This window comes from Lagopus muta, chromosome 1 (assembly GCF_023343835.1).
Source record: "Lagopus muta isolate bLagMut1 chromosome 1, bLagMut1 primary, whole genome shotgun sequence".
NCBI lineage: Eukaryota > Metazoa > Chordata > Aves > Galliformes > Phasianidae > Lagopus > Lagopus muta.
In genome coordinates this window covers 184,092,841-184,115,614 of record NC_064433.1, presented here as the reverse complement: position 1 = coordinate 184,115,614, position 22,774 = coordinate 184,092,841, and the positions used below count along the sequence as shown (strand labels likewise).

The following is a 22,774-nucleotide window of genomic DNA, read 5'->3' as shown; positions in this document are numbered from 1 at the left end:
AATTCAAACAGGTGTATTAAAACATGGAAAGCATTACCATATTAAAACAGCTGCTAAATCTCTGTTTTTAAGTATATGTATGGAAATTAAGGGACTGCAGAAATAATTCTGAAGTACGTTGACTAGAAAACACCTTTGAAATAAAGTTCTTATCCAGTACACATAGGCTTCACAACTTTTTTCTCTTTTTCTAGAGCATATATTTGACCTCTTTCACATCTTATAAGTGAGCTATAAAATCTATAATCTCATTTACTCTCTTAATAGACTGTCTTCAATTTTTTTTTTACCTGCTGACCTGCAGGATAAAGCTATTTAGAAGAGCTGTTATTGTGGAGAGCACTGCAAATGAAAATGCTGAAGGACAAAAAAATCCAATAAGGAGACTGGAAAATACATTTGGAAGGACACTGCTTAAGTTTAATGTATTCAGTACGCATATTGTGAAACATCTGGTTGTCTTTAAGGTACAATCAGGTATTAACTTTGTAACCAGCTATTACAGCCAATAGTTTGCAGCAAGTTGCTTCATAGAAAGCAAATGATCTCCCTAAATGATCCCATAGCACACAAGTCTTTGAATAAGAAGGCGATTCAGCACTGTATGACAGCTGTGTAACCTCTTCTTCCTAAGCAACTTGGAATTCCTATTCCTATTTGGAACAGGCTGCCCAGAGATGGTGGAATCACTGTCCCTGGAGGTGTTCAAGAGCCGTGGAGATGTGGCACGGAGGGACATGGTGTGTGGGCATGGTGGGCTGATGGTTGGACATGGTGGTCTTAGTGACCTTTTCCACCCTTAATGCTTCTACTCTTGTGTCTTTTGTTTTGCAGTCCTTTAATTTTCAGTGTTTCATGTGCAGCCATGCATCCACATACACCAATACCATGTACATTTTACGAAGTAATCTTAGCCCTGCTGACTTTGGTCCTGTAGGGCACAGTACAGTGGGTTACTATGCTGGTTAGCTGGTAGTAAAAAGTTACTTTCCTGTCTCTAGAGAAAACAGCTATAGAAACCAGTCATATTTTGTACTAGCATTTAAAGGGGTCCTAAAGCATAGATAGGGAAAAAGTCTTTATCAGGGAGAGCAGGGTTAAGAAAATGACTTCAAACTAAAAGAGAGGAGATTCAGGATAGATATGAGGGGAAATTCTTCACTTTGAGGGCACTGATGCCCTGGCACAGCTGCCCAGAGAGCTGTGGTACCCACCACTGGAGGAGCTTAAGGCCAGGTTGGATGGGCCCTGGGCAGCCTGAGCTGGTGGGGGCAACCAGCCCATGGCAGGGGTTGGAGCTGGGTGGGCTTTGAGGTCCCCTCCAATCCAAGCCATTCTGTGACTGTGATTTCAGCATAAGATAGCAGATTGCCTCCTGCACCCAACAAGCGTTACAAGCGTTTCTGCCCTACTAGAAGCAGAAGCTCAGGCCCTGAGGAAATATTCAATGCAAAGAAGCCCTCTAGCACAGCCTCTCGTTCCTCCCTGTCAGTAACGAACTCTGGCTGTTCCTCATAAACCAAGGCTGCCGGACGCACTCGCAGCGCTCCCAGCTCAAACTCAGCCCAGCACGCTCCCCAGGCACGCTGAGGTAAGCCATGAAGCAGTGTGGTTCTCCTGCCTGCCCCCCTCATCCCTGCCACCTCGGGCTGAGCCAGCATGCACAGTGCCACACACTGAACCCCTGCAGAGACACAGAACTCTGGGCACAAACCCCTCTGACACCGAGGAGCCGCCATGTCTTCAGTCTGGAGGAGGTTCAGGGGAGACCTTATTGCTCTCTGTAACCACCTGAAGGGAGGTTGCAGTGAGCTGGGGGTCAGCCTCTTCTCTCATGTAACTGGTGATAGCACTAGAGGGAATGGCTTCAGGCTGCGCCCGGGGAGATTTAGGCTGGACGTTCAGAAATGCTACTTTTCTGAAAGAGTGGTCAGGCAGTGGGATGGGCTGCCCAGGGAGGTGGTGGAGTCACCAACCCTGGAGGTGTTCAAGGAACGTTTGGATTTTGTGTTGAGGGACATGGTGTAGTGAGAACTATTGGTGATGGGTGGATGGTTGGATTGGATGATCTTAGGTCTTCCCCAACCTTGATGTTTCTGTGATTCTGCCAAACACCCACACTGCTGCCCAACCCCTGCAGAATGGCTGCGCGGCGCAAGGCACGGCGCCACAGCGCATGCGCACCGCCAGCCTTCACGTAGCGTCTCGGCGAGCGGGAAGTGGAGAGCAGGGAATTGCGCGTGCGCAGAGCCGGAGACTCGCCGGGCCGCTCGGTTTCCCGCCGCGCTCGCTCTGATTGGTTGCTGGCTGTGTCGCGGGAGGTGGGAGCTGTGGGCCGTTGGGCCCTGAGGCGGTGTGGGGCCGTGCCGTACTGTGCCTTTCTTTTCTTTTTTCTCCTCGTCGGTTCTCTCCAGCCGTCTTGTCCCCGGCTCCAGGTGATCAGGGAGGGCTCCGGGCAGGGCTCTCTAACGGGGGGTGGTTCTCCCATTAACCCTGACGTTTTTCGGCCCTGGAGGAGGGTTGGTGTGAGGGGCTGAAGGGCGGGAGGCGTTCGTGAGCAGGCTGCCTTAGTTCGGTTTGCTGCGTGCTTCCCAGCTGCTTTCTGCCCAGTCAGTGCTGTGCTGGTGGTTTGGTCAACAGAGGGTGAACGTTCCCGTCAGTGTCCCTTTACTTTTTGTTGCTGTGTGACAAAAGGCAGCAGAGGGGCTGTCTGACAAAATGGTGTCTGATATGGAAGTGTAGATGAAGCAGAGGTGTGTCACTGAATTCCTCCATGTGGAAAATATGGCACCCATTGGCATTCATTGGTGCTTGCTGAACCTTTTCTGGAGATCAAAGAGTAGATGCGAGCACAGTGAGGCATTGGTTGGTGCATTTCAGCAGTGGCAACACTGGGTCACCTCTACTCGTGCAGGTTTTTATACGTGTGGCATGCAGGCTCTTGTTGATCACTGATGAAAATACACAGTTAATGGTGGTGATTATGTTGAAAAATAGTGTTTTGTAGATGAAAATTTGCTCTATCAAATTGCGCTTTTTGTACTGATTGTAGTTTCTGTGGAAATAATAGGAGACGTTATTTTTGGAGCAACTTATGTGTATGCAGCGCAGTTCAATTCCTCTTTACTCAATAAGGCCCAGGCAAAGCCAGAGGGTTGGAGACCCATGGGCTGGGGGCTGATCTGCTGGAAGAGGGCTCTGAGGAGAAGGATCTGGGTGTCCTGGTGAGCCATGAGCCAGCACTGTGCCCTGGTGGCCAAGGCAAATGTGTCCTAGGGTACATCAAAAAGAGCTTGGCCGGTTGAGGGAGGTAATCCTTACCTTTTACTCTGCCTTGGTGAGGCCACATTTGGAGAGGTGTCCAGTGCTGGGCTCCCCAGTTCAAGAAAGGCAGAGATAATTTCGAGTCCAGAGGAAGGCTGCAAAGGTGAAAATGGGCCTGGAGCATGTCCTGTATGAGGAAAGGCTGAACGATCTGGGGCTGTTCTGCCTGAAGAAGGCTGAGAGGAGATATTATCACTGTTTATAAATACCTAAAGAGCAGGAGTCAAATGGATGGGGTGAGGCTCTTTGCAGTGGTGCTTGGTAACAGGACAAGGGGAAATGGGCTAAAGCTGGAACACAGGAAGTTCCAGGTAAACATGAAGAATTTTAGTTTGAGGGTGATGGAGCAATAGAACAGGCTGCCCAGGTGGTGGAGTCTCCTTTTCTGCAGATATTCATGACCTGTCTGGACACTTCACTGTGCAAACTGCTCTAGGGAACCTGCTTTAGCAGTGAGGTGGAATCAGTGATCTCCAGAGGTCCCTTCTAACTCCTGTGATTCTGTGAAAAATTCTGATTTGTTCCTCAGCAGCTGAATAAGGGACAGCTGGCAGGAACCACAAACTTTTGTCCCTTTTTATCCTGTACTGAACTTGAAAACTTTGGGCTGCAGTTGGCTATGTGAACAGTCTTTGATTCTTACATCTCGCTATTGTTATGCTAATAATTCAGTATAAGTCAATATAAGACGTGACCTGGAACAGGCTGCCCAGGGAGGTTGTGGATGCCCCGTCCTTGGACGTGTTTAAGGCCAGGTTGGACGGGGTCCTGGGCAACCTGATCTAAATGTGTAGGTTTGGTGGCCCTGCTAGGCAGGGGGGTTGGAACTACATGATCCTTGGGGTCCCTTCCAACCCGGGTGATTCTGTGATTCTGTGACCAGCCTGCTTTAATTGTGTGGTGAGGGTTGTGATAACTTTTTGGCTTCCAAGGAGTGGAATGGTGCTTGTTATTCACTTTCAGGTGTGACTTTTTAATGCATGGTGTAGATTGTGAAAGTAATACTGTTGCAGCATTTGCTACATAGAGTCACTGAACCAAAGGAGCTGGAAGGGACTTTTGGGGATCATGAAGTCCAGCTCCCCTTGTAAAGCAGGTTCCCTATGGGAGATTGTGTGACAGAATAGTTCATGGAACTGCTGTTTGTGGCTGGCAGAGCTGTTGGATGCAAATGGAACAGGCATGAACAGTTGTAGCTCATATTCTTAGTACCCTGATAGTTTTGTAAGATTATGGTAATACATTGTTTGGTTTTTTTCCTACCTTGTAGCTATCTTAACTTGTGTCACTTATACCCAAATCTCTATTTTCTCTGTTACCCTTTAGAAATTGGTTGTGTTTCTGAAGATGAAGAGGAAAGCATCAAAAGTTGGGAAACTGAGGCTTAGTCCTAATGAAGAAACCATGCTTCTGAAAGAGGAATATGAAAGAAGAAGAAAGCTGAGGCTGCAGCAAGTATGCTTCCATTTTTGCAAGTTGTCTGTTTCATAATGGAAAATAAGTTTTATTTCATATAAGCTAGCTTCTTCACTGTAATAATATTAGGCTTAGATTTAGCTTATGAATTATTTTCCATTGCCACGTTTATTTACAAGTATGTGTATATTTCTATTGTGGGTACCTTCTTAGTTTGTTACATTCACGTAGGCCTCTGTTCCAGAACTACTGCTTCCCTGACAACTGCACTGTGGTTTTGTGTGTGTGTTTGTTGGCAGTCAGCATGCAGGTCTCTCTTCTTCTGACGTTTCACATAGCGGAGCACAAATAAGCCAGCTGAGGCAAATCCAGACCTGAACAGCTTTCCACTTGATCAACTGTTATGATTTGTTATGATTAGCTGGCGACCTGTTTCAAGTGGTGTCCCCCAGGGGTCGGTGCTGGGGCCCATCCTGTTTAATATCTTCATTGATGACTTAGATGAAGGGATTGAGTGTATCCTGAGTAAGTCTGCAGATGACACCAAGTTGGGAGGTGGTGTCGGTCTGTCTGAAGGTAGGGAGGCCCTGCAGAGGGATCTAGATAAGCTGGATCACTGAGCCGAGGTGAATGGGATGAGGTTCAACAAGGCCAAGTGCCGGGTCCTGCACCTTGGCCACAACAACGCCAGCAGTGCTACAGGCTTGGGGATGAGTGGCTGGGTGAGTGTGGAGAGGAAATGGACCTGGGGGTGTTGGTTGATGCTCAGCTGAACATGAGCTGACAGTGTGCCCAGGTGGCCAAGAGGGCCAATGGCATCCTGGCCTGCATTAGAAATAGTGTGGCCAGCAGGAGCAGGGAGGTGATCATCCCCCTGTACTCAGCACTGGTGAGGCCGCACCTTGAGTACTGTGTTCAGTTTTGGGCCCCTCACTACAAGAAAGACATTGAGGCCCTGGAGTGTGTCCAGAGAAGGGCACCAAAACTGGTGAGGGGTCTGGAGCACAAGTCTTATGAGGAGCAGCTGAGGGAGCTGGGATTGTTCAGTTTGGAGAAGAGGAGGCTCAGGGGAGACCTCATTGCACTCCACAACTTCCTGAAGGGAGGTTGTGGTGTAAAAGGGTCTGGCCTCTTCTCCCAGGCAAATAGTAGGACCCGAGGAAACGGCCAGAAGTTATACCAGAGGAGGTTGTACATTAGGAGAAACTTTTTCTCTCAGAGGGTGGTCAGGCACTGGAATGGCTGCCAAAGGAGGTGGTGGAGTTGCCGTCCCTGGCAGTGTTCAAGAGGCGCCTGGATGAGGAGCTACGAGACCTGATTTAGTAGCTTTTGGTAGTGGGAGGGTGATTGGACCAGATGATCTTGCAGGTCGTTTCCAACCTTATGTTTCTATGATGTCACAGTTCTTGATGCTTTAAATATTGCTCCTTTTAGAATTGAGTGCCTGTTCATTGTCTTATTTTCTTCATTTTTGTTATGCTGTGCTGCTGTAAGGGCACAAGGCTATTTCCCCTTTTTTTTTTTTAATATATTTCTTTCCTTCCCCAGCCTTCCTCTGCTGTCCTGTACAAGCTGTCCCAGTCTTTCCTACCTTCAAAAATCATATACGCTAACATTCTCTAAGATGTCTTTTTTCTTGCATGTACTCCAGAGAAGAGAGTTTTACTGACAAAGGCGGAGAACAAACTTAGTAAACAAGCTTGAATTGGGCAGTACAGTTCTGAGTTTCTTTAGAGTGTGTTGTGTTGTGTGAAGTCTTTAAATTATTGCACTGTAGTTTGAGTATGAAGGCTGTACCAGGCAGTTTTTGCATTTTGTATGTCTGCTGTTTGTTGCTCGTTCACTTTATGCTCTTAATGAAGATTAAATTTAGAATACATTATTCATTTTGGAAAAGGCTAATAGCACGTTTAAGGCATTTTCTGGATAGATTTTTAATGTAAAAGTAAATAAGTGGAAGGATACAAAAGTAGAGTGTGTTGTGGAAATACTTGTTAAAAACCGTACTGCACCCTTTAATGTTACTGACAAGACATGACTTCTATTTCTGCAGGTTAGAGAGCAACAGAAGTATATATCCTTGCAGATAAGACAGAAAGTAAAGCAGAGGAGGGAAGAGAAGCTACATCAGTTAGAGGAGGCACTGAGAGCTGAATGGCAGAAAGCACAAGAGGAGAAGATGAAGGCTTTAGAAAAACTGTTTTTATCAAGCTTAAAAGCTGTTGGTGAGGGTCACCGACAAGCCAAGGAGAATGTAAGTAAACAGCTTAATGTTGTTGTCATAGAAATACTCAATGTTCTAGAAGTACTGAGATTGCCTGTTTCTTGGTTGGTTTGTTGTTTTTTGTTTGTTTGTTTGAATATTCCTGGTCTTTGAGTCTGAGGAGTGAAGAATGGAATGTTTACTTTTGCAGATATTTATCCATGAGGCCGTGCTTGGTGAGAAGGAATGTGACTTTTTGTTGGGAAAGATTTAGAGCAACACTGCTGCTGGTGGGAGATCCTTATTCTCTGTTTGGGCATATGTATGGGAACTGCTGAGTCACGGCCTGAACCTCTGATTGATCACCTGAGGTGAGCCATGAGTCAGCCAGAGGAGCACAGGTGAAGGCAATTCACCTGTGCTGCCGGAAGGGGTGGAGCCAGGCTCCACCCCTCCTGGACCTATTTAAGAGCTGGCTACCAGAGGGGAAGGATCTCTTCTGGAGATCCTCCTCTTTGATATCTTCTAGTGAGCTCAACCCAAGGGTAAGCTCTTCTACTTATTCTCTTTTGTGATCCTTGTTTGCTTTGCCTCACTCCTTTGAGTATATTGCAATTATAACATCTTGGTTATACACTTGGCGAGCCAGGCAGGCTGATTATACTGAAATTAACATGTCTTTCCTGTGGAACTTCTATAAATGGGTCAAGGGGGAGAACAATACTCCCCTAGAGAAAATGATTCCAGGGCAGATCCCAGGATTTGAGGGATCGCCCTATTACGAGTTAGCTGCCATCATTGAAAAATGGGGTCCCTTACGTGTTATGGGCAATCTCTCCCCATATCGCATGGCAGACTATTTTCAAGGACTTGGCAAGGACATTCTCATCACCAAAGAAAGACAATTGGCTGCCTCCATGGTGGCATGGCCACTATTAACCGCTTTAAATCATGCGGACTCAAGAAATAATACTTTAGAAACCGAAAATCAACTTTTGAAAGATCGCATTGAAAAGTTAGAGCACGAACTTGGCGTTTTAACGGGGAAGAAGCCAATTCTACATCTTCCTGTAAGCCAAATTCGTAATATTTCAATAAATGATGACCAGGCTCCTGAATCAACAGACTTCGTTGATCAGGACAACAAGAAATCCAAATCAGACCTTGAATGTCCAATTCAAACTGATCCATTGGAGGTCCGTCCTGTGATAACCCAAAAAACAAAAAAAGTACAGGACAGACCGGCAGGGGTGCCACCTGATCAATGGCCCCCTGCCCAGACTCATTTACATGTGACAGCTCGGCCATACACGGCGACAGAATTAATGGACTTAGTACAACGATTTCGGCAGAAGCCCAGAGAAAGTGTGCCGGCTTGGTTATTGAGACTGTGGGATTCTGGGGCAGAAAGTGTCTTGGTGAATGGCCCAGAAATATCTAAGTTGGCCACCATGACTGTCCATCCTGCTCTTAGGCAAAGGTTATACGTGGGCAATCAATATCGTGATGAAAACCATTCCATATTAGAATGGTTAATGGCGGCCTGCCGTATGGTATGGCCGAATAAATCAGACATACCGTTACATACAGGTATGTGGTCCTCCATGGAGGACCTTCAGAACTATATCCGTGAACTGGGTGTAAGAGAGGCCATCTATGAAGATACATTTGATGGCCCTGATATGGTTAAATTTTCAGCAGGGATGAGAGATTTAATTCTACAACAAGCTCCCTCCCATCTGTACGGTACCTTAGTTTCAATATTAAATCCCCTTGTAGCATCAGAAGCCGTAGTCCAGCAGGTTGCCCAGTTAGTTGCCGATTTGGGAGAAACAGAACGCCTGCGGACTAGGCGCAATATTCGGTTTTTGGAGGAAGCAGAGGTCCTGCCGGTAAATAAAACCAGAATGCCGGCTACTCGAGCTCCTCGATCGGGACCCATAAGGGTATCCCGAAAACAAATGTTTAATGATTTAATTCGGGCTGGGGTCCAATTTGCTAAGATCGACCGCCAACCCAATCACGTCCTTCTCCAGCTCTGGAGACAACTAAAGGACAATCAAAAATTCCAGAGCTACCCTAAGAAATCCAGGGTAAGAGCTATAGAAAGGGTTCCAACAACAACATGGAACCTAGAAGATTTTATTGTTCCAAACAGGAAAAAGAAGCCACCTCAGGTGTCTCGGGCCACAATGCCTGAGCCATCAGAAGCAAAAGAACTGGCCCTAGCACAATTCATGCACTGACAAGGGGTGTTAGTCCCCGTAGGGCCTCCAGACGGGACCGGAGGCCCTATGTAGAATTAACGATTTATTGGTCCCGAAAAAATATTCAGAGAGTGATGGCACTAGTAGATACTGGAGCAGAAACATCAATTATCTATGGAGATCCGGAAAAATTTCATGGCGACAGAGTGATGATTGGTGGTTTTGGGGGACAGACTATTCCTGTCACCCAAACATGGTTAAAATTGGGGGTTGGGCGTCTCCCACCCCGGGAGTACAAGGTGTCTATTGCCCCAGTCCAAGAATACATCCTGGGCATAGACATTCTATGGGGTCTGGCTCTCCAAACAACTGTGGGAGAGTTCAGACTTCGACAAAGATGTATCAGTATCCGGGCGGTGCAGGCAATATTAAGAGGCCATGCGAAACATGAGCCTGTTTGCCTGCCGAAACCGCGCCGGATTACTAACGTTAGACAGTATAGACTCCCGGGTGGGCAAGATGAAATATCGAGAACGGTGCAGGAATTAGAAAAAGTGGGCATTATAAGACCTGCACACAGCCCGTATAACTCCCCCATATGGCCAGTGCGAAAGTCGGATGGCACATGGAGGATGACAGTAGATTACAGAGAATTAAATAAGGTCACGCCGCCTATTCATGCGGCCGTACCCAATATTGCTTCCCTAATGGACACATTGAGTAGGGAGATAAAAACCTATCATTGTGTCCTAGATCTAGCAAATGCATTCTTCAGTATCCCAATTGCTGAGGAATCGCAAGATCAGTTTGCGTTTACGTGGGGAGGCAGGCAGTGGACCTTTCAGGTCCTGCCACAGGGGTACGTGCATTCACCAACATATTGTCACAATTTAGTGGCGCGTGACCTGGCTGACTGGAGAAAACCTGATGATGTTAACCTATATCATTATATTGATGATCTCCTGTTGACATCCGACTCACTGGAGGTAGTAGGACAGGCAGCTGATTCATTAAGTGCCTATTTGCAACAAAGGGGATGGGCTATAAATCCCCAAAAGGTGCAAGGTCCAGGCCTGTCCGTAAAATTCCTGGGGGTGGTTTGGTCAGGAAAGACCAAAGTGCTACCCAGTGCTGTTATAGATAAGGTTCAGGCATTCCCAGTCCCTACAACATCAAAGCAGCTGCAAGAGTTTCTAGGTATATTGGGTTATTGGCGTTCCTTTATACCTCACCTAGCGCAGCTGCTAAGGCCACTATACAGACTCACAAAAAAGGGGCAGCTATGGGACTGGGGGAAAACCGAACAGGATGCTTTCCAACAAGCAAAACTGGCAGTTAAACAAGCTCAGGCATTGGGTATATTCGATCCTACCCTCCCAGCCGAGTTGGACGTTCATGTTACTCAAGACGGCTTCGGTTGGGGCCTGTGGCAGCGCCAGAGTTCTGTTCGGACCCCCATTGGTTTCTGGTCTCAGGTTTGGCACGGAGCAGAAGAAAGATACAGTATGATTGAAAAACAGTTATTGGCTGCCTATTCGGCATTACAGGCAGTAGAGCCAATAACTCAGACAGCTGCAGTTATAGTTAAGACCACTCTGCCAATTCAGGGGTGGGTGAAGGATCTGACCCACCTTCCTAAGACAGGGGTGGCCCAAGCACAAACAGTGGCACGATGGGTCGCCTATCTCAGCCAAAGGAGCAGTCTGTCTTCATCCCCCTTGAAAGAAGAACTTCAGAAGATCCTAGGCCCAGTTACGTATCACAGTGATGCACCAAAAGAAATACTGGTCGCTCCACCAGAGAAGAGTCCCGTTCAGGAGGGAAAATATCCTATCCCTGAAGATGCCTGCTACACAGATGGGTCCAGCAAGGGCAACCCGAGCAAGTGGAGAGCAATAGCATACCATCCTTCCACCGAGACAATCTGGTTTGATGAGGGGGATGGCCAGAGCAGCCAATGGGCAGAACTGCGAGCCGTGTGGATGGTTATAACCAAGGAACCCGGTGATGGTATCCTGAACATCTGCACAGATAGTTGGGCTGTGTACCGGGGGCTCACTCTCTGGATTGCACAGTGGGACACCCAGGAATGGACTATCCACGCCCGACCGATCTGGGGCAAAGACATGTGGTTAGATATATGGAATACGGTCAAACACAGGACTGTACGTGTCTACCATGTTTCTGGTCATCAGCCCCTACAGTCACCGGGAAACGATGAAGCCGACACATTGGCCCGAGTTCGATGGATTGAGAATTCACCATCTGAGAACATCGCCCGCTGGTTACATCAGAAGCTACGGCATGCTGGACAAAAGACAATGTGGGCAGCTGCTAAAGCATGGGGACTGCCCATACAACTATCTGATATCGTCCAGGCATGCCAGGATTGCGACGCTTGCTCCAAGATGAGACCGAGATCGTTGCCCGAAACAACAGCCCATCTTGCTAGGGGACACAATCCTCTCCAGCGATGGCAGGTCGATTACATCGGGCCCCTTCCTCGTTCCGAAGGGGCAAGATATGCCCTGACCTGTGTCGACACTGCAAGTGGGCTACTGCAGGCCTATCCAGTACCGAAAGCAAACCAGGCATATACCATCAAGGCACTCACTAAACTGATGTCTGCCTACGGGACACCTCAAGTCATCGAGAGCGACCAAGGGACTCATTTTACTGGTGCAACGATACAGCGCTGGGCAGAAGAAAATAACATCGAATGGCGATTCCACCTGCCATATAATCCAACAGGGGCAGGCCTCATTGAACGTTATAATGGTATTCTTAAGGCTGCCCTGAAGACAGACTCCCAGTCCTTGCAGGGGTGGACAAAAAGACTGTATGAAACCCTGCGGGACCTGAATGAAAGACCTCGAGATGGCAGACCCAGTGCCCTGAGAATGTTGCAGACGACATGGGCCACCCCGCTTAGGATCCAAATTACGGGCACTGATCATCAGGTAAGACCCCAAATTGGTAATGAAAATAATCTTCTGCTCCCTGCCCCTGAAAACTTAGAGCCAGGTACCCATAAAATAAAATGGCCCTGGAAGGTGCAGGTAGGACCCAAGTGGTGTGGCCTACTTGCACCTTGGGGGAGACTATTGGAGGTGGGAGGCTCAGTAGTCCCTCCAGTAATAGGTACATGGCCTACTGATATTATGGTCAACACTCCGATCTTTATTGCTAAAGGGACCCCCATCGTGTCCCTGTGGCAGATCAGGACACCTCCTTTGGTGCCTGATATCGTTATGCAGCCGCAGATATCCGGCAAAAAGGTGTGGTACAGGCGGCCAGGACGTGCCCCAGTACAAGCGGAAGTGTTGACCCAAGACAGAAATACGGCCTGTATCTTGCCCTGGAGAGCAGACCTTCCCCTCCTGGTACCTGTAAAACATCTGTATTACTCCCCGTGAGTCTGTGAGCCTTCAGGACCACCGGAAGGAACAAAATGCCATCAAGCGTTCCAGTGTTGCTGTCAGATCACGTACAACACCCGGTGATGGTCTGCATGGGACTGATGGAACATAGAATGGACTTGCACCTCAGGACTTCATACCTCCAGGCACATCATCGAGCACTGGCCCATAGAAGAATATGGACATCCACTAATCATCACTTGTCTTGAACTGTACCAACATACGTCGCGATAAAATTGTATAAGCGTCGCGATATACCGGATCTCTGTATTAGGGAAAGCTTACCCTTTTGTTAACCTGATCATTGGTTCACGCCGTGAAGGGGTGGAGTGTATGGGAACTGCTGAGTCACGGCCTGAACCTCTGATTGATCACCTGAGGTGAGCCATGAGTCAGCCAGAGGAGCACAGGTGAAGGCAATTCACCTGTGCTGCCGGAAGGGGTGGAGCCAGGCTCCACCCCTCCTGGACCTATTTAAGAGCTGGCTACCAGAGGGGAAGGATCTCTTCTGGAGATCCTCCTCTTTGATATCTTCTAGTGAGCTCAACCCAAGGGTAAGCTCTTCTACTTATTCTCTTTTGTGATCCTTGTTTGCTTTGCCTCACTCCTTTGAGTATATTGCAATTATAACATCTTGGTTATACAGGCATAGATAACCCATTGAATTACTTTTAGAAGCCTGTTGGAGTCTGTAGGTTTTGTGTATATTTTTTCCAGGGATTTTGTACAACTTTCTGTGTTTGGAAAATGAAATGTCCCAGCAAACCAATCTGCTGCAGCTTTTGCTGTGCAAACTCCTGAATTATGTGTATGTGATCTAACCTCTGTTAGCATGGCAGTGCATGTTAGATAACCGTGGTCCTTGACTGCAGTGCACGTGGTGAGTTGTTGTCTCAGATGTGCCACTCACTGCCTAACCTGTCTTTACCATCTCGCAGTTTTCTTTGTATGCTTAAGAAGTCAAATTCCATTTTTTTTATTCACTTCTTTAGACCTCCAGCCATAAGTACTGTTAAGGGCTTCAGAGGCTTTTGCACAGACTGCAGACTGTGTTGCTTTTCCATTCTGCAGCTGTGAACTAAACTGTCTTTGTTTCAAAATTCTGTGTAGACTCAGTGTGAGGGACTGCTGAGGTGGCTGGGTGAAAAATCCATAGATTTGCACTGATACGTAATTGTTTTAGTTAATGGCCAAGAGGTAGTAAGGTGCCTTATCTTCACAGATTAATCAGCATTACTAAGATGTGCAGGTATGTTTATATTACTGTTGTTACGAGGAGATTAAGAGAGATGCTAAGATTTCCAAATCAGTATTTGGTTACATTGGCTGAGGCAAATTTTCTGCTGTTGGCAGCAGACAAAAGGAGAATAGAGAAGATAGCAGAGGAGAAAAAGTGATTGTTAAGAGAATTTTTACTCTAATATGGTGGGGAAGAATTTCAGGTTTCTGGTTCCTGCTAAAGTATTTAATTTTGAACTTGATACTGATAGTATGAGAAGTAAATAAAATTGTGTGTTAAATGCTTGCAATATCCTTATTGTTAAGGAACCTGATTTAGAAGCCCTGGCAAAGCAAGCAGAGGAAAGGAAGCAAAGAGCAGAGAAGAGACATAAGAAAGCACTGAAAGAGCAGAAGTTGCAGAAAGAGAAATTACTTCGTGAACAAGCCCGGTATGCAACAGCTGTTTAGTTTCATGAAGCACAGAGTGTATTTCAATGGTGTTACATGGTGAAAGGCAAAATTCCTAATGTTTGGAGCTGTTTAGTTTTGAAATATTATGGATTATTGTATTCAAGTGTGGTTGTGGACAGACTTATAAGTTTTGATAACATTTGTAGTTTTACATCCAAGACTGAAGTGCCAGCTATACCAGCAGACCTGATCCACTCTTGGAGGCCAGGCAGCCCTTCAGCTCACTGTGTCCCCGCAGTTGGCAGGCAGCTGTCCAGTGACACGTAGCCTGTGTGCTCAGGTCGGTCACCATGGGAAGTTACTTGAAAAAAGGACCTGTTGCATTTGACACAGCCCAAACCTGAGCTGGCATGACAAGTGAACCCCAAGAATGTATTCCTGGGGATAGCTGAGCTTGAGTAGAGCTGACACCTACAGATTCAATGCTTAGCTTTGTTGAGCAATTTAAATATGTGGCAGCAATGTGGGGTGTTCTGAAAACAGAAGTGAAAAGTGCAATTTGGCTTTGATCTCAAGAAACATGTATGTTACTGACATTTTTGCATTACTTCACAAGGTTAATTTTTCAGTGCTGTCTTTCAGATCTGTTGACTTTGCCGTATGCTTGCTTATTCTTGGCAGTTAAATGGAATGATTGATAAAGATTTTTGGTTTGCTTATTATTCTGCTCAGTGCTGTCATTGGTTCTTAAATCATTTTCTTTCTCTCTTCCTTTATTTGCAAGACGAATGGACGCACGTAAGCACGCCCTGGATGTGGAAAGAGAAAGAGCAGCTAGAGTTGCAAACCTGCCACCTCCTCCTCCACATCCTCTTGAGGTGCGTATCTGTGATGGTGTATTGCATCATTGCAGGATACCATATCAATACAGTGCTCCATTGCTCTGACTCCTCACAGTGAGATATCTGAAATTGCTGTTTTCATACTGCAAGGAGAGTGGTTTGGTGATAATCAAGAAAGTCAATGAATTATGTATTAACAGACCTCCGATCTTCAGTACTTGTTTTGGTTTCTTATCTCTTGTTCGTGTGGATTTTATTTCTCATAGTCAGGAGATGTTTTTATGGCTGATGTGTGCTTGAATCTTATTGTAATTTCATTTTCATTTAAAAGTAGTGGTGACTCTGTGGTTTATCTCAGTATGCACATACTGCCTCACTTGTCTGTCGTGGTGATGAGTGTCATGGACTCGTAGGATGGCTTGGGTTGGAAGGGACCTTAAGGATCGTGCTGGCAGGGTTGCCACCTGCTAGATCAGGCTGCTCAGCAGTAAGCATCGTATTTTGTTTTCTTCTGCCTTATTTGCTGTGTTTATTATTGTCTTTCTTCTGTTTCTTGCAGGGAATACAGAAAATATGGTAAGCTGTTGAATTTTGATAGAAAAATAATAACTCAGGGCTAAAAGCAGTGGTTTTGTGCTGTACCTTTTAGGGGAATGACTTTGCGTCTCCTTCATGCTTCTTTTGAGTTCAGATATATTCTGAATATGTGTAGAAGTCACAGTAGAACTGCAGATCTGTACTACGGAAAAAACATGCTGTGCTTTTTCATTGTGTAGTTAACTTTTGAGATAAATTTACTAACAGAACTCTTAGAATACAGAATTTGTTAGTACAGAGTTTGTTGCCTAACACATTGTGACCTTTCAGACCATCACATTTAGTAATATTGAGACCACAGACAAGAAAATAAAGAATTTGGGTATTTACTGAGGAAAGACTAATCTAGTCTCTCTCAGAGCCACTGCAATGAGAGCTTTTTCCCAGCTCCACTCAGCACATGAGGTATAGGTTTGTGTCTTGAAAGATAGGGAACTGATGCATCTGGAGAAACTGAGTAAGGACTGATCCTCACTGTTTTCAGAATGATTAAAGGAAGGGATACTTACATACCTTTATTTGTACCCTTTACTGCATACTCCTGTGCAGATCTTATTTGCTGCCCAGCGTTTTCTTACTATAAAAGTTGACTGTGTGTGGATTAAAGCAAGTGTTGAAGTGATAGAAAGTGTCTGGGGTTATTCCTTGGGGAGTTACCTCATTTCTTTCCCACTGAGAGCATTGGTCTGAGCCAAATAAGAGGAGATCTGGTTGCTCAGTGTTCAGAATGCCTTTCAGATAAGAGTTGACATGTGGTTGCATTCCTAAAACATTAAAAAAAATCTTGGTGCTGTTTGTGTGAACACTTTTCAGTGAGGTTATGGAAAATGCTCTTTTTCCTGGCTGTCTAACAAACTGAACATAATGGACTGAGTTCTATATACAGAGTCTGTACTTGAGAAAGGTTTTTTACCATTATGTGTGATGATATTGTGGGTCTGAGGTTGCCCTGTATGCAGGTGGCCATGGCAGCTGTTGCGTGGGATTTGTGTTGGAACATTAAAGCCCAAGCACTTCTGAACTAAGCTGATGCTCTTGAAGGAGGGAGGCGCAGCTCCATGATGAATGCCAACGTCTGTGGAGGAGTTTGCTGCGTGCTGATAGATGCTCTCAGTTATTAAGCTTTCTAAGTATTCTTTATACTGATACGATTTTTTTAAATTATTAAATGTATGTAAGGAGTGAAATGACAATGTTTTCTGGAGATAATTTTCTGGTTTTTAATTTTTTGCTTTTGTTTGATACTAATTTAAGTGCGGAGCTCGTTTCTCTTTCATTTAGCTGCTTTGCCAGAGGAAGCTGTTCTCTATGGCTTATCTGTACTTTTCTTTCTAGAATCTGGAAGTGAAGAAGATTGCTGCCATGAAGGCCCACGGTGCTGGCAAATTTTCTGTTACACGTTACCACATTTCAGAACCTTATGCAGACAGAGAAATGGATGCACAACAGGTGATTAACTCCCCAGTGTTTGTGAAGTACACTGCCACCTTTCTTTCTTTGTACTGCGTTCCATATCTGGATATCACCTTTGCAATTAGGCTTCCATTTTAAGGCCTATGCTAAGTTAATTGTTGTCCTTGCCCTGCTTTTTCCTCTTCTCTTTTAGCTGTGTACTCGCAGTCTTTACTTCTCATTCGTGCTCAGATGTTCATGCATTCAACAGCTTTAACTTGGCAAAGTCTGATTTGGGGAAAAGAATCTTGAATAGAGCTTTGCCAAGTGAAAAGGTTTACTCAGGTTTACAGTACAGTCCCAGACCAAAGTTAGATCAGAAAAGGAGGAGCTGGAAAAGTAAAAGATGGAGTAAGAACTCAGCTTTTAGGGGTGGTGGTCTGTTGTTTGGCTTATCTGTGATGTGAGACCACAGTCTGAATTCCTGTTTGCTATCACCTTTGTTTAGATGGAGTTCTCTTGAGACTCATGAATTTTTGAGCATTCTCTCCAGTGGCATTGTTCTTGTTCATGAGTTTTAAGACTAAGTGATAAGAGCGGGTGCTTTGGTCTGAACTCTTGGAATTTTTGGAAAGCTCCAGAATGTTTATCTTTATAGCCTTGATTATTTGAAAATTATTTTATTTTTTTGATTTTCAGGTGTTACTGAGTTTGTACTTAAAACTTGCAGATTTTTTTCTGGTTTCTCAAATGAAAATGGAAACATTTCTGATCTTATTTAAAACCTTTAAACATACAGGTAGTGAATTTGTAATACTGATGGCATTATTTGTTTTTACCTGGTATTGTGGGAAAAATAATCACTGCAATAAAAGATGGATGAATGATTGTCTCTATGGAGTTTGGAACTAGAATACTTTGATTCCCAACCCTTCTAAAATGTGCATGTTTGCTTTTTTTTTTTTTTCATTTGTATGAATATTGTTTGGTCCTGCTTGCAACTGAATGCTGTAAAGTCTTTGAAGGTGATTCGTATTGTGCTGTATGCTTTTTCTGTAAATCCCAAGTGTTTTTGCTACAGAATTACTCACTTAATGTTAAGTACACTTTAAACTACCAGAAGAACTCAGTGGACTAAACTAGTAATTGTCTGCCAGCCAGATGCTCGGTTAGCAGCCGAAGAGGAGGTGAAGCATTTGAAGGAGCTACACAAAGAGGCAGAGAGGGAGAGAAAAGAGCAGCTTGAAAAGGCGCATCTCAGAGGAAGTCATGCCCTGAAGAAGCTCCATTTGGCTCAGGTAGGCAAAGCAGACATCTGATGCCAGGTACCAGCACCTGTTTTTTTACTGCCAAAATGACCTATGTTAAGAAAGCTGTAGGTCGGTATTTGCCAGAGTGGCTGCGGTTTCAAGAGGAAGATGTTTGAACTTAACAGGGTTTTCAGAATGCTTTCAAAACATGATCAAACTCAACTTGCTTATTTTAGCTGTCTGGAAGACTATAGGGTGATCTTTCACTAAGATAAATTGGAAATATATTTGGATGCAGAATAGACACTACCAATCAGCTTTTCTTGGGCCATAGCTCTTTGTACCATTACAGTGTCTTTATTTGAAGTATTTGCTGTTTGTTTGCATGCCGGCTGAGGTCAGGGGAATCCTCTGTGTCAGTTCAGTGGGAACTAGAAATTGAATTCTTGACTTTTAAACACATGATAGCATTGAAAAAAACACATTTCACATTTCAAGAACCTTGACAAAGTTGCTCTGCACTTCGTGACTTTTAGCTATGCCTGACTTTTTTGGTATCAAATTGCTTCTGAGCTGAAATGCCTCATGAGTTAGGTGCTTGAAGTATTTGGATAATGAATCACAGAACTGGAAGAACACTGGTTTGAGTCCTCATTTCATCAGCTGTTCCTACTGCCATTGTTTAAAAGCTTGTTTATGTTATAGCTATGTGAGATTGAGGAGAAAGCATGTAATGATTTTGAATTATGTCCAGAATGATGGGTATCATTCTTCAAAGCACCTCTGAGAATGTCAGCCACCCTAAATCTCACTAATATCCTTTGAGAAAATTGGAATCTATAGACTCATTTTCAGTCCTTCTCCCTCCCTTACATTTCACAGTTCACTTTACATTTTAAAATAGTATTTAATGTATTCATTCAGGGTTTGGTGCTTCTCTCAGACTTTCCTCACCTTTGCATCCTGTTCAGACAAGAGGTGTAAGGACCTTTTGCTACCCAATACAGCTGGAGGTGTGGATAACATGAACTTAATTCTCCCTCAGCTGCAAGGGCTGCTGAATAATGCTGCCTGCAGCACCAGCTGTGACCTGTTAGGAGAACTGCTTCTGCAGTGAGAAGGCAAACACTCACATATAAATATGCACTTCTTGCAGAGCCTGCTTGTGAATTCTTGAGCTGCTTTCTTTTTTCTTTTTTGTTATTGATGTGAGCAGGTACAAATGTTCACAGTCTGTTTTCAAATCCACACTTGGATTCAGATGGGGGTCTTTGCAGTTCTCTTGCTATTAATCTGTTGCTGGCATAAAACCTGTTTCATTAAATGTGTATGTATGAGAGAAACTGTTAAATACATGATTATATGCATGGTTCAGTATGTGGGCATAACTTTTTGTTGTCAAATTCTACCCGAAGCTGATAAAAACCTTTAAGCTTCGTCGTGACTTGCTCATGGGATGTATCAAAGTATCCCAGATTCTCAGATTGTTTCTTCTTACTAAGAAGACGACTTCTTAAATTTTCAACATTTTAACTTAAAATGAATTTTTCCCCTTAACAAATTATAGATAAAACTTCAAAAATAAAAGATAGTTTTAATGTGACATTGAGCATCAAGAGTATTGGCTTGCTTAAAAGTAACAGTTACTGAAGTACAGACTAAAAAGTAGCTTATTAATGGAAGTACTCCTTTACTTTATACAACAGAAGAGTTAATTCCGTTTAGGGAAGCCAGCCTGCAGTGTACCATCCCATACTTTGTTTTTTGCCAGATCTTCTAGGTTGGAAATGCTCTCATGTTTAAAGGTCAGGTATAGTCTTCTCCCAAGGAAGCACCTGCTTCCTAGAGTAAGATTAATTTAATTCTAAACTCTTCAAGTTAACTTCATGGTAACCAAGTGGAAGTGTTAATTCTGACATACTGCTGTCTGAAAGTTAATGCTGAGTGCTCATCACCCCTTTACTTGAAGGATAGGGAAAGGCTACTGAAGGAACTGGAACAAATGCAGAGAATGGATCGAATGCGCAGAAGACAGATGGTAGCACAGATGCCACCTCAACTTTTTGTACCTGGATACAAACGCATGGAAATAAAAGAAGAGTGGCAGAAAGAATTGGAGTTTGCCTTTGAAGATATGTACAGTGAGGACAGAAGTGAGTAACCTGTGGGAGGATGCTGATTCTGGCTGCCCAGAGATGCTGCTGCAGCTACGTGTTCCCAGGTGCAGCAAGCAGCGAGGCTCCACATTTTTTCCTGGTGGTATGCACACAAACAGTGCAGATTGCTTCATCCTGTTTCCTGCTCTGTATGGGGCTGTGGGAAATACATCTGTACAGCGCTGATCCCTCCAGCAGTTAGTTTCAGACACTGTCGACCCAGTAGCTGGTCCCTGCATCCCAGACCCTCCCAGTTGCTGGCATCTGAACTTAGAAGATGCTGAGGCTCACAGCCCTACTCCAGCTTCTTGTACTTGGACACCCTCACTTACAGATATGCATACACATACCTTATAGCACTCTCAGCACGGAATGGATACTCCAGTACTTAAAGTTAGATGCTCATTCTGTCCAGTAGCTGATCACAGACCTTGTAGCCTTCCATTTACCCTGCAGTGTCCATAGATGCACCACTGTGCTCAATAGGTGCTATGGATCTCTTGGTAAGGTGGTTTTAAGTGCTCTTTCTACCCTGCTGGTGCTGGCTCCTTGGGCTCCGCAGTAGCTGCTTCTGGACATGTAAATTGCTGCTTCACTCCAGCTCTTGCTATGCAGACATCACTGTTGTGCAAGCACGCACATGTTACCAAAGCCAGCAGTAACTGACCTTGGATCCTCTCGTCTCTAGTTCTATCAAAGCCATGTATGGACTTATGCCAGCAAGTTCTTGGTTGAGCTTGTGACCCCACCATCCCTGTGTAGCTGGCAGGGATCTCCTGATCCTCCAGTGGCCAGCAGGCAGACCCTCTGGTCTCTCTGGTATCCAGCCCAGTCTTATGGCTGCTTTGATACTTGGCTTCCAAGCCCCTCGTTATTCTCAAGGACTAATCTGGCTTGCTATTTGCTAATCCTTGCATACTAATACGTATGTTTTGGTTCTGCTCTGGTCTCTGCTGCAGTTGCTGCCTGTTATGCACCCATACACATGCATACAAAGTAGAGGGTTCCTCACTCACAAAAAATGGAGTTTAGCGAAAGGACAGGTCAGAGCCTGTGCACCATCTGGCCTTTTCTAAAATTTATATATGTTTACTCCTCTGTTTCTACCCCAAAACTTGTTTCTTCTCAGTCTAACTTGATTCTTCCCTTTCTCCACCTTTGATTCTTTCCCTACATGTCCACAAGCCCACAACCCATTTATCTCTCTTAGGCAGTAGCCCCTTCAGTCTGTACAGTGATCCTCAGAAAGCCTCTCTCATGGATTCATCTTCTGGGATTTTGCACCTGGATGATGGGATCAATGTCTGTCCCATGACAGCACTGTGAGCAGCCAGCTTAGGGTGCTTCTTTTCTCTGAAGAGGTTACTGGGCTCCACCTCTATTTACTGCTCTGCTTTTTGTGTGGAGGTAGAACTTTTACTTTATATCCTCTTACTTTGAATGACCTTGTTAGGGGAAATGACCTTGTTTTATGGGAAACCACAGGTCTGAATTAAAAAGATGGCTAATCTAAATGGCTTCGATTTTGAAAGTCTTCTGTTCTGGGGAGAAAAATAGTTGTGAAACAAACTGTTGATATTGTAACTTCTTAGGAACTTGTATAACTTGTGGTGTTTGCATTTTATTCTAATTAGTCACTTTTCTGTGTTTGTGTTCCTTTAATTAGAAATGAAAGGAGACTTGATTTTGCAGTTTGAACCGCAGCCTTTGCCATCCCCTTCTGATAGATCTCAAGATAACGATCTTGATCTTTCCTTGGAGCAAGAATCTGTTTGTGACACTCAACAAGAATTGGGGCAGATGGTGGAGGAGGAGATCCCTGCTGAATCAGAAAGTAAACTTCTAAACTCAGTCTTTCTTGTTTTACAGCAGAAGAGGTTGTGTGTTAGTATTAACTAAAATGTCTAAGTACTAAAATTCCATAATGAATATGAAGTGTTTCCAAGTTAAGTGATTTATGATGCTCACCACTGATGATGAATATTCTGACATACAAGTTTGAAGTAGAAATTACTTTTTCTAATACACGTCAGTTCATTAGAATACTGAGATTATAATAGCTGCAAGAACAGTAATGTTAGCTGTAGTGTTTTCTATATAACTATTGCAAATGATGAGATGGCACAGGTATATGAGATATTAGCCAAGTGAATAGTGAAATTTGCTTTAGCTTGACTTCATGTGAAAGTCTACTTACTGTATACATCCTTTATGCTCTGCGGTGTGCTCGAGTTGCTTCATTTTTTGCATAGGCCACGCTAGTGGCATGAGCAGAGTAACTGAACAAGAGATGTGCTACTGAATATTGCTGCACGATGAGCATTTCTGCCACGTCG

At 44.6% G+C, this 22,774-nt stretch overlaps 1 protein-coding gene across 1 annotated transcript in view; it reads left to right on the top strand.

The window, feature by feature from the left end:
• The first annotated feature begins 2,257 nt into the window (after window positions 1-2,257).
• CEP295 (centrosomal protein 295) overlaps window positions 2,258-22,774 on the top strand; it is a 49,276-nt gene continuing 28,759 nt past the window's right edge. Inside the window, exons 1-10 of the mRNA XM_048949113.1 lie at window positions 2,258-2,435; window positions 4,651-4,779; window positions 6,794-6,994; window positions 14,115-14,239; window positions 14,986-15,079; window positions 16,976-17,089; window positions 17,732-17,831; window positions 18,194-18,330; window positions 20,252-20,435; window positions 22,105-22,272. Coding sequence (XP_048805070.1) covers window positions 4,672-4,779; window positions 6,794-6,994; window positions 14,115-14,239; window positions 14,986-15,079; window positions 16,976-17,089; window positions 17,732-17,831; window positions 18,194-18,330; window positions 20,252-20,435; window positions 22,105-22,272 — 1,231 coding nt within the window. The 5' untranslated portion in view covers window positions 2,258-2,435; window positions 4,651-4,671. The remainder of the gene's footprint in view (window positions 2,436-4,650; window positions 4,780-6,793; window positions 6,995-14,114; window positions 14,240-14,985; window positions 15,080-16,975; window positions 17,090-17,731; window positions 17,832-18,193; window positions 18,331-20,251; window positions 20,436-22,104; window positions 22,273-22,774) is intronic.